The sequence below is a fragment of the Phodopus roborovskii genome, unplaced genomic scaffold (genome assembly GCF_943737965.1).
Source record: "Phodopus roborovskii unplaced genomic scaffold, PHOROB, whole genome shotgun sequence".
In the NCBI taxonomy this organism is placed as follows: domain Eukaryota; kingdom Metazoa; phylum Chordata; class Mammalia; order Rodentia; family Cricetidae; genus Phodopus; species Phodopus roborovskii.
Genome location: NW_026126638.1, coordinates 4896589 through 4908269, shown reverse-complemented (window position 1 = coordinate 4908269; position 11681 = coordinate 4896589). Strand labels below are relative to the sequence as shown.

Genomic DNA, 11681 nt, shown 5'->3' with positions numbered 1-11681 from the left:
TCAGATATGTGGCATAGGCATGATATAAAAAAAAAAAAACAAACACTTTTGTGACTGGGAAATTCTTTTGTCCAGATCTTTTATTGCATGACCAAGCACTTATCTGGCATCCTGTCCATCCTTCTGTATTAAAGCAGTTGGTCCACCCTTGTCAGGCCGGCCCTCCTCTCACACATTAAATAATGCCTGTCATCACAGGAAGCTGGATGGATTTTCCCATTATAAAGATAAGCACAATTCATGTTTTCTCTTGGATTCCCAGAAAGATCAATCCTGCAAATGGAAAAGGCAGAGGGCACAGGTTTTTTTTTTTTTTTTACGACAAGTACATAAGGAAGCAAGGGACATGTATGTTTTGCTGATCAAACTAGAGACTTGAGGTGGGGGGGGAGAAACAGCATTCTTATCTTTGAGAAACTCTTTGTCCGCTGTATACAAGCAAAGTCCAATAATGATATAATATGTTTAAGTCAGATGAAAGTACAAGGAAGGTCCAGAGGAGAAGGCAAATCATGCTCTGACACACCATAGGTTTATGTGAAATTCACTTCGGGTCAGAACTGAAAGAAGAGTAAGTTTTACATAGGCAGACAGGCAATATTGTGAGTAAGGCAGTAAGCAATGAGAGATAAAGGCCACGGTTTGCATGAGGTTTGTATGTATTTGTGTGTCCTGAGATTCTATACAAGGTAAATAATAAATACATGCCAGCTTAGTTATTTATTTAAATAATGATAGGAAAGTATAAGCTTTGATCAAAAATTCTGGACGGAGAGAGTGCAATGTTGTCCAGAATAGACAAAAGATGTTGAAACTAGTGGTTAGAGAGCCATATTGAGAGCTAGCAAGATGGCTCAGTGGGGAAAGGTAATTGCTCCCAAGGTTGCTGACCTATATTTGATTTCCAGGACCTACATGGTGAAAGGAGAAAACTAACTCCTCCAAGTTGTCCTGTGACCTACATTCCCATACAATGTGGCATGGGAATTCTCTCTCTCATACACACACACACACACACACACACACACATATACTAAATTTTAAAAATTAAGGGGCGACAGAGCCATATTGAATAACACAACTCAATGGAATGAGGTCATTTGCCTGCCCCCGAGAAGGGTGGAGACCCATCGTGTGGCATTAGAAGTGCCTTGTGATCTGCAATCTGCCTGGTTTGTGGAGACCCACAGGACAAAAAGATAATGGAAATAATCTTGATGGTAATCACTCCAACCATAAAATAATGAAAAATATACATTTATTCTCAAAGCACAAAGGAATTAGGTCAATTTACATACACACACACACACACACACACACACACGAGAGAGAGAGAGAGAGAGAGAGAGAGAGAGAGAGAGAGAGAGAGAGAGAGAGAGAGAGGGAGAGATTAGTGATGTGTGACTGAGAGCTATGACCCACCGTGAGGCAGAGAGCCATCTCAACCTTCAGGCAGCCTGTGTTCAACAAGAAATATGAGACTCAAAGCTTTGGGTAAAGCCTTTTATCTGAGCTACCAGAGACTTACACGTTCTTGGGAAGAATTGAGCTATCTTCCCACATCCAATCCTTATTAGAGTCCTGACGTGATAATCCAATCCAACGGATGGAAGTAATCCTGCTCGTGAGGTATTCCTATTGCAAACAGATCCATTCAATGGTGAACGTCTCCACAGCACTGTGCAATGACAGTGACGCAACTTCCCAACAAAGCCTTGAGCCAACATCTGAAATTACGCATCTGTGTTGATACTGATGGGTTACAGTTCATGTCTAGGATTTGGCTGGTTTGTTTTAAGACATTAAAAAGATAAATTGGATTAAATAGGTAATTTTCTAGTCTTCCTAGGCTATTATACTGTATCCTTATGCTTCCTAGCAATTGGAGATTTGAGACTCAGGAAAACCTCTAAACATGATTCAGCTACTAGAGATGACAAGAAACAGTTATCTGTTTTACAGTATCTGAGACTAAGCTCTTGGACTTTGTTGATTGTCTTATACATGGAAACATTAATTTGTTTTAGTAGCATGGATAAAGAGAACTATAAATGTCTTTCTCAAAGAAATTAGTAAACAACATGCATCTACCTTTTGAAATATACATTTTTCTATGCTTTCATTCTCCTTTTAGATAAATTCTTACTGTGTAGCCCCAGCTGGCCCCAAATGTGTGATCCAAGCCTGAGCTATGACTGTATAAGCATGTACCACCATATCTGGCTCTGGTTTACTTTTTCCTGCATGGTTATAATTTACTTTTTGCTAGTTTGTTTGGTTTCTCAAGACAGGGTTTCTCTGTGTATCCCTGGCTTTCCTGGAACTCACTCTGTAGACCAGACCTCAAACTCAAGAGATTCACCTGCTTCTGAATCTCCAGTGCCGGAATTAAAGGCTGCCCAGCTATTTTGTTTAAGTTCATGGCTTTTGGTTTTAATTGAGTACATAGATGCAGGTCCCAGAGTGGTTCCAGTACATATGGGTTGACTATGTGATGAATGGAAAGAAAAGCAAAAGTAAGCCAAATATTCATTATACCTTCATGCATCCCAGGAGAGCAGACAAGAATCTACTCTTGGAAAGAAAAAAAAACCCAAAAGCAAAACAAAACAAAAAAAAATGGTTTGAGCTTGTAGACAGAAGTTTAACATTCAGAATAACACTGCACAGGAGACACTTGGGCTTCTCTCTTCCCTAAAGTGTGAGCCACCCACCACCTTTCCATTAACTCATCAATCACTTTTCTCTAGAACATGTCCATATAGATGCATATTGCCCAAGATGCCTCATTTTTGAAGTTGATGGAAAAATCAAATTGATATTTAACATTTTTTTTCACAAACAGTGATATTACTTCTTTGTTATGTTACAGATTTTCAAGTAATGTCAGCCTGGAGTGATAAGAGTCATGGCATGTTTCACATCTCCATTTAACCTCTTTATACTGGAGTTGACATGCTAGGCACTCCCCTGTTTTGATTGAGTGAATTTATGTGTTAATTTTAAACTTCTCTATGAACCTGAGATTACAGTTGAGGGGCAGAAGCTCACACAAACTGGAGTAAATATAATGGGAGCATCCCATGCTGACTCATCCTGTCCGACCCAACCACCCACTCTTGCTGTGATAGAGTCTTACTGAAACACTGTTGAGGTATTTTGGACTATAGCTACATTAAATATTTAAGCTCTATATTTGTTATCAAGCTTCCTAAATTTCTCAGAGGAGCACCACTTGCAAGCCATTAAGAAACACATTTTAAAAAAGAAAGAAAGAAAAAAAAAAAAAAAAACAGATTCCATGTTTCCTTTGAGAGCGTTTTCCTTCAGTTCCCAAATGTTTGTCATGGGACCCTCCTTACCACAGTCTTCTGGCTGGCAGCCTTCACAAGTGTTGCATTCTGCTCAGCACAATAGTGCTTGCTCTCTTCCCATGTTCGGTTTTGTCTGAAGAACCCATAGCAACTGTCTCCATGGTATCTCCACTTTGAGGCACAGGGGCTGCACTTGTGCTCTGAAAGGGAGACCAAGTTTGGGGCTGTCAAAGTCTGGCCAAAGCTTTCCCCCGGTGCAGCGTTCCTGCTCTGGTGGGTCTCCCTCCTGTTACCATGGCAGACACACAGGGTATGGAGAGATGAATTTCCAAGTCAGACTTACCAACTGTGCTCTTTGTCTTGAGCTCTGATTGTTTAATCAACTCTTGGCAGAATTTCTTGGCCAATTGTTGCAGAGTGGCGGAGAGACTTTCCTTCTCGGTTAGTAGGTACTTTTGCTGTGTAACGGCTAAATGTAGAGAGGAGACAAATTACTCCTGGGTCTCAAGGCCAGAAAGATGACGGCAGGGTTCTTCAGTGGCCTTTCATTTCTATAAACCTGCCAGTAGCTGAAGGGTTCACTAGGCACACAAAAATCAATGGATAGTGAGAAATGAAATATAAAGAATCAAGTGAGAGCTGCATAAAAGAGCGCGTGAATCGACTGATGACGAAAAAGTTCTGAAGTGAAAACATGTGTGGAAGGCACCCGATCTGATATTCTCTACAGTGGGTTTCACAGAGACCAGAGAAGCCTATCATTCTTATTCTGTTCTACATATAACACTGAATCAGCCCACCTAAGAATGCATGGTGGGATGGCAGTTCTAACTGTATAGACGTTCATTGAGATGCATAGTTTTTTCAGTCTGCTTAATTTGGCTACGTGGATTCTTAAGTTCTTTATGAAAATGTTTTAAATTTTAAATGGTAATTAATTAAAACATGAAAAAAATACATATTGTCATTATGGTGTTTAAAATGTTTTACATAAAATATGATGAATAAAGGCTTCTAAAATACATTAAAAACAAGAAAATAAATGAACTAGCAACACAAATTACAGCATGACCTCATAAAGTCCTATGATTAGATATTCATGAACAGAAAACCAATGTGTCAGTAAATAAAATGGGATGGAAGAGAATTTAAATTTGGAGATGAGAACAAACAAGATTTCACACAGCAAGACACGGGCTTTATTGAAAATTCCAAATTGCTTGGGCCTTAGATTAAACAAGGAGAGGGGGAGACAGAAAGACAGTTTGGGTCCATACTGAGCTCCTTAAATGGCAGCAATACATCCTGAAAGTTATTTAACTAAGAAAAAACTTCAAAGTGATTCAAATCGGAGGGGCGAGCTCTCCATTCTGGCTTTTCCTTCGCTGAGGTTATATCCACATCCGCATGCAGGACAAATTGTAGCAGGTGACAAACAGATGAGACAATTAGTTAGCTTAGTAGACTATTCCAGGAACTCCGGGGTATTGCTTTCCTCAGATCAAAGCCCTGGCAAGGAGCCAATACTTACACATGATGCCCAGAGCCACGAGCCCAACAACCAGCCCCATAGATGAGATCAGCAGAATTAAAGTCATCACCCGCCACCAGGAAGAAGCAGAGTCAGCTGTGGGAGTAATGAAGATACACAATAAAAGACCATTAAGCCGTCCTGGGATTCTCAGGGTTTTCCAAGCATCATAACTAGTGTAAGCTGTGTCTGGGAGAGAAAATGTACAGCCCCATACTTGGGTCATGGAGGCAGAAGGATCAGGAGTTCAAAGCCAGCCTTGGCTACAAAGCAAATTTAGTGCCATTCTAAAGCTAAATGAGACCCTGTCTCAAAACCCAGCTAAACTTGGGCTAGTGAGATGGCTTAGCAGGTAAAGTCTCACCACATAAGCCTGATAATCTGGGTCTAACTTCTAAAATACAGGCTAGAAGGAAAGAACCTACTTCTGAAAGCTGTCCTCTGATTTCCCCAGGGTACCATGACACATGTACAACCACACACCCATACAAACACACAAGCGAGGTGCTCTCCTGTGCACACACACATATTCACAATGCATACAGAATGTGAGCATACACACACACACACACACACACACACACACACACAATCAAAGCAACAACAACAACAAACAGTATTGGTGGCTATTTATCTTCATCCCCTTGGTGACCATTCGAAATGAGAGTGGCCTGCTTTACACCATTCACCCATCTCTGTCATCTCTGCTCCCCACAGATTGTTCTCGATACTCTCTGTACATTCTGAAATACAACTGCCAAGGCCACATGTATTTCTCTCTCTCTCTCTCTCTCTCTCTCTCTCTCTCTCTCTCTCTCTCTCTCTGCATCCTCATTCTCATAAACAATGACTTTCATAGAAGACAAGTGGAGAACTCTGTGTCTTCTGGTATTCAGAAATTTGAGGTTGTTTTGAAAAAGGTTAAAAACATTTTATGTTTTACATAAATGTTTACTTACAGAATGTTTACACATTAAAGAACACTATGACCCAATGATTTGTTTGTTTGTTTGTTTGTTTTTCAAGATAGGGTTTCTCTGTACAACAGTCCTGGCTATCCTGGAACTTGATTTGTAGACCAGGCTGGCCTTGAACTCACAGAGATCTGCCCGCCTCTGCCTCCCGAAGTGCTGGGATTAAAGGCATGTGCCACCACCAACTGGCATGACCCAAAGATTTCATATGGTTTTTAAACAGAAGGAAAATAAAAAGAATTCAGATTACAAATCCCTTCCCTCCAGAATTTAAAAAAAAAAAAAGTCTCTTTTTTTTTCTAAGTAAGTCATTCAACAAATGTTCAGTGACTACTCATGCCCAATTTCCATCATATGGACGACCAATGAAATTTAAAATGTGAAGACATTTGCCAGACATCCGAGTTTTCAAACTGTCCTTCCCTTTGTCCCACTAACTTCTTAGCCCCAGCATTACATTCTAACAGTCTTAGTGCAAACTCCTCTCCTCCATCCTTGCTGCCTGTGGGAGCCTCCGTAGGCCCCACTCACATGCTTCAGAGAAAGAGCATCATTCAGGAAAACACAAATAAAATTAAGCCCCATCACTGGGCGGGAGGGAGAGAGGAGGAGTTGACCTCCTAAAGTCCCAACTGCTGAATGACCCTTCTTACCTGAGCTGAGAGTTGGTTTTCGGGGCTTAATGTTCAAAGTGATGTATCCGTCTTCATCCTGCATGGCTCCCCTTGAACTGCAAGTGAGCTCAGAGTTCAGTGAGCTTGCAGAACTCACCCAGTGTCCACTCTTACCATTTCAGTGCCTGCCAGAGTGGGTCCTCCTCTCCTGGCCGTGTGGAGCCATATGCCATCGGGACACTTGGGTTTTGTTTTGTTTTGTCTTTGTTTTCCAGGAAGCCCTTTCATGGATGTTCAGAGATACGTGGACTTGAACCTAAAAACAAAAATAATAATAACTTGTGGTGAAAGAGTAGATGCAGGCCTCATTTCCTGCTTTCTTATCTTCAACGCTGAGTGAAGGGATGTTCCATTGTGAGTATCCTGTCAAAAAACAAAAGTTCACGCTTCATCTTAACCCTAGGGAAGCTGAAAACATATCACTTAAGTGAGCTTAATCCTCATAAAAACTCATGGGTAAAAATTCAGTAAATACATACCAAGTCACACTGTGAGAGCAAATACAGTATCAATTTATTAGATCTGATGCTAAATTAGATGCTTATAATTTTCCATTAAAAGGGACTACTTCTCACAATGAATGACCTAGAATTCTCTCAAATTCAAGCATCTAATGCAAGTTGGTTTATTTAAAAAAAAAAAAAAAAAAAAAGTGAGGTGAACCTGAGATTGCTTAGTCCTATCCTAGACACTGAAGGAAAAAAAAAATCAAATAATTACTCATGATGTAATATTTCACTTCAAAATGAACTTCTTGAATTTAAAAATATCTAAATTTCAATGACATTCTTTAATTTTGAGTGTGGTTTTTCCCCAGCAAATGAACCACATGCAGGAGTGGGCTGCGTTCTCTAAAGCCTTTTAATCAGAATGCAATTCGTCATTCTGCTCTGAAGAAATAGGCTTTAAATAGTTGCACTGGCTTACGCTGACAGCAGCTCCAGGCACACCATACAGAACTAACTAGGTGGTTATTGTAGGAATATCGGTGTGAACGTTACCAGTTTTAACATTAGGGCAGAACTTACATAATTTTAGAGCAGGTAATTATGCTAATTATCCGTGGTCAGTAAAGCATTCTGCCTTCATTTGTCTTAGAAGTGATTGCGTCACTGCCTTCTGCTTTTAAGAGAATTCAGTCTTCATATTTCGGCATGGGAACCATACAGGACCTGCTGGAAGGTGTTTGCCTGCCCATGTTCCCATTTATGTCTTTTACGCTTTTTAAATTTCTTTTCCTCCTTGCTGTCTACGTCACTCTGAATTTTTTGTCAATTTACTGAAAGGATGTTGCATTTTGAAATACCTTACCCTACACTCCTCAAATGATTCCACAAAGGCAGCAAATGATTCAGTTATGGCTGCTGCTGTTTGCATAGCTTTTACCTTAGCTGAAGGGTCTTTCTCTTCCTGGAAGACAGTGATAGACAACTCAATCTTCCAGCAAAATACGGGATCAGTTAGAGCTCTTCCTTCCTTTATCCATATATGTTACAAACTTAGTTCAAGGGTGTTTTCTTCCTTTACTGCCTTACTTCAATGTTTTTACCTAATATATACAGAAACAATGCAATGTAATAGAATGAATAATTTCAGCTTAATGAAGAAAAAAAGCATATACAGAGCTGTAATTGTAAAGAAACCCTATCAAGTAAAGTTTCACTCCATTTTTCTTAGAAATAAAATTAATACATTTGAAAAATGTAATCAGGTAAATTAAACTGAATGTGGAACTGTGAGCTAGCTCCAAGGGAATAGGGAATGATGGTATATGGTTTTTGTATTAAATAATGTAAACTTTAAGTAATTAAAAATAATAATTAACTTGCTTTGTTTAAGTTTCCAGATATTCTGAGTCTTAGGCAGCTGGATTAGTTATGAAAGAGTCCTATTTATTCCTATAATTCAATAGGGGTCCAGGCTTACTTTACATTACAGGTCCATTGCTACATTGAACTGTACATTTAGCATCAGAAGAAGACACAGCTGGAGTGGGCCTCAGACCATAGGGACACTCCTTTCTGTAGCCAGGATTAAAGGATTCTATTGATTCTTTTCCCTTTCACATTTTAATTTGTCACTGCTGTTTGGTTCCTTAGTTACTCCAGCCACAACCTTCTTCTCTGTAGATCCAAAGTACACTAAATATACGCCTGTCTTTATGTGCATCCTAGCCTCCATCCTCCAAGCATAGCATTTGATGTTATGAGCATAAAACACAAATAGGAGAACTGTAGGGTCAAAAAAAGAATCCAAAGGCATTTCAATTTAATTTTACTTTTACATATAATATGAATGTAAGGTGTCTTTCGAGTTTCGGTGTTGTCCAGATGTACCCCATGTTTTTATGGGAGAAGGATGGGTAATAGGATCTCAGAATCTGTGTGACAAGGTGTGGATGTGATCAGAAAGGGAATGGCGTAACCTTGTACCTAAGACTAATCAAGATACAGCAGCAGCATGGTGGGGTTGTGGAGAAAGACAGACAGTAAGTCAGGAGGCACTGACCACTGTGGACATTCCTACACAGCCTGCGAATGAGAATAGAAAGGGTACTTTGCAGCTGAAGATCAGGTATTTTAACTGCCAAGTGTAAGGCCTTTTACCAATGCATTCCTATCGACCCCTGCCCCCAGCTCCGCTTCCTGCCCTCCCCCTTAGCCTGCCGCATTAAAATTGCTGGCTCACCTTTAGCTTCTTAACTTTGTGCACACAAACGAAATGTTGCTTATCTTTGGAAAACGACAGGATTTCCTGTTGTGGGAAACAAAGCATAATTAACATTTATTCCTTGGTTTTTCGGGAATCTGAAATATGTGGATTTAAATGAGTTTTATTAAAATGTTGCTGAGTTTACGGTAGTTATAGGTCAACTGAAGCAGAACGCTTGGTTGCCTAACAGAGAAAAAATTGAAAAGGAATACACAGTGGCTGCGGCAGCTGTCGCATGCGTAAAAATCCCATCTAAGTAAAATGTTAAGTGACGTCAGATGGTAGATAAAAATCCCAAGGAAAGGCAAAAAAATCACCAAGAATAGATTCTGAGATCCTATTACCCATCCTTCTCCCATAAAAACATGGGATGCATCTGGACAACAGAGAAACTCATCATTGTGACTGGGCCTGTCACTGTACTGTTTTCTGGGCTCAAATAGTCAATAAAACACACTGGTTGCGTGTGGACACATTAATAAACAAGTGGTGAACACATTAATAAACAAGCAGAGGGCAAGATAACGTCTCATCATCACCCTGTGAAGGCAGCTGGGTGGTAGGATGGCTCCCTAGGTAAAGTGCCTGCTGTCCAAGCTGGAGGACCTGAGCATGATCTCCAGAACCTGCTTTAAAAACCAAGAGCTATGGTGCTATTGCTCTTTTGTTCCACAGAGAGAGAGAGACAGAGACAGAGACACAGAGAGACAGAGAGAGAGATGAGAGAGGAGAGGGGAAGAAGAGAGACAGGAGAGAGAGAGAGAGGGAAAGGCAGCAGAGAGAGAGAGAGAGAGAGAGAGAGAGAGGGAAAGGCAGCAGAGAGAGAGAGAGAGAGAGAGAGAGAAGAGCTGGAAAGAGAGCAAAAAGAGCAAAGAGCAAAAGAAAGCAAAAGAGAAAGCAAAAAAAGAGCATGTGGGCGGGGTCTGACTTTTAAAGGGATCCTTCACACCTGCCTGCAGACTAGCACTCATGGAACCCTGGGCTGACCAGAGTGCATTCTGCCAGGTGACAGGGGCAGGCAGGTGGAATGCCTGAATCCTTACAGGTGAGCCTCAGGATAACTGGCTACCGAGACCAGGCATGAGACAAGCATATCCCTAGAGCTTATTGGCCAGCTAGTCTGACCAATCAGTGACCTACAGAGCTATTAGAGTTCTTTCCTCAAAAAATTGGCTGGGTAACTATTGAGGTGACCCTGTGGCTTTCCCCTGTAGGCATACGTATGTACAATTCCATGCACACGAACACACCCATATACCATGTACAGAACTGCACACACAGTGCTCAGAAGGAAAATAAGGCACTATAATAGACGGTAACTCGTTGAACTCCTTGCGGGGACCGGGGGCGGGTGGGGGATTAATCAGTTTTCACTTCAGCAGCTAGCTGTATAGGCTTCTTCCTCTTTGAGATTATCCACATTAAACCATCTTAGCTCAGGGGAAACAGTGATGACTGTTTCTATGTTGTTGTTGTTGTTTGTTTTTTAATCAATTATCATTGCTGTATTATACAAATTTTACTAGTAGGAAAATGAGACTGGCTGGGTAGTGAATGCCTGTGATGTCATTACTATAGAGTGAGGCGGCAGATATTAAGTTTGAGGGCTGTCTGGGCAACACAGTGAGCTCTTGTTCAAAACAAAAACCAAAATGCACAGAGCTGAGAGGTCAATTTGATACAAAAGGTCACAGGGTATGCAAGTTTGAGCCACATTCAAACAATGGGTATTCCTTGATAATTCTTTATTTAAATCAAGATAGCTTACAACCAGGTTTCTATAGGAATTCCATCCTCTGTTCATCCTATGTCTCCTCCTTGTGGCCGTTTTTATTTCTTTCTGGGTCTTTGGTACCTCTGTCTTTGACCTCTAGTTCCCCTTATCTAATTCTAAATTATAGTGGACGCTGTCTGGGTACGAGCTACTATTGTCAGTTTCCAACAGTGGTCTCTGATGTAGACTCAGTATGTGGGAGTTTCACTTCCTAGAACATATGCTGATGATTTATTTTAATGCAAATCAACTTCTATATCCCCAACTGAGTTCTATTAATCATGTATGTTATGCAGTCATTGAATGTATATAAGAGAAGCAAGGGAAACCAATGATTCCAAGTTGTTTGGGGGTTTGTAGCAGAATTGTGATGTGTGTTTATGTATGTGCACGTGTGCAGGTGCCTGTGGAGTCTATATGAGGGTGTCAGATCTCCTGGAAGGATTTTGGGAACTAACTCAGGTTCTCTGAAAGAGCAGTAAGTGTCCTTACCCATTGGGCCATCTTTCCAGACCTGTGGTATAATTTTTTTAATTAAATTTGTTCTTTGAAAATTTAATACATGTATATAATACATTCTAATCTTCCAAACTCCTACATTCTATTATCTCCCTCTCACCCCTGTCAATCTTCAAATCTCTTCACAGATCTCCTTCCCACATTCATAGCTCTTTGTTTCCATTTGTAACCAGGGCCACATGA

The 11681-nt window shown here is 40.5% G+C and overlaps 1 protein-coding gene across 2 annotated transcripts; it reads right to left on the bottom strand.

Moving 5' to 3' along the window:
* Window positions 1-46: 46 nt before the first annotated feature.
* On the bottom strand, window positions 47-9941 carry Clec1b (C-type lectin domain family 1 member B). 2 transcript variants are annotated; one of them, XM_051173028.1, is made up of 8 exons: window positions 9745-9941; window positions 9182-9247; window positions 6608-6749; window positions 4846-4941; window positions 3658-3783; window positions 3363-3514; window positions 1529-1635; window positions 47-273 (listed from the first exon to the last, which is right to left on the bottom strand). In XM_051173028.1, the coding sequence occupies exons 4-8, from the start codon at window positions 4910-4912 to the stop codon at window positions 129-131; spliced, it is 597 nt and encodes a 198-aa protein (XP_051028985.1). In that variant the 5' UTR covers window positions 4913-4941; window positions 6608-6749; window positions 9182-9247; window positions 9745-9941; the 3' UTR covers window positions 47-128. The 2 variants fall into 2 exon arrangements, with proteins under 2 accessions (XP_051028985.1, XP_051063898.1); XM_051207941.1 differs by having other exon boundaries at window positions 6473-6749; window positions 9745-9938.
* Between the last annotated feature and the right edge of the window lie 1740 nt (window positions 9942-11681).

Excerpts from the sequence above, each read along its gene's own strand:
- Clec1b (XM_051207941.1), bottom strand. The coding sequence starts at position 6,536 with ATGCAGGATGAAGACGGATACATCACTTTGAACATTAAGCCCCGAAAA. Across the intron at positions 1,636-3,362 it reads CTGCCAGCCAGAAGACTGTG|GAATACCTCACGAGCAGGAT; the intron begins GTAAGGAGGGTC and ends TGTTTGCAATAG. Across the intron at positions 274-1,528 it reads TCAATTCTTCCCAAGAACGT|GATTGATCTTTCTGGGAATC; the intron begins GTAAGTCTCTGG and ends TTCCATTTGCAG.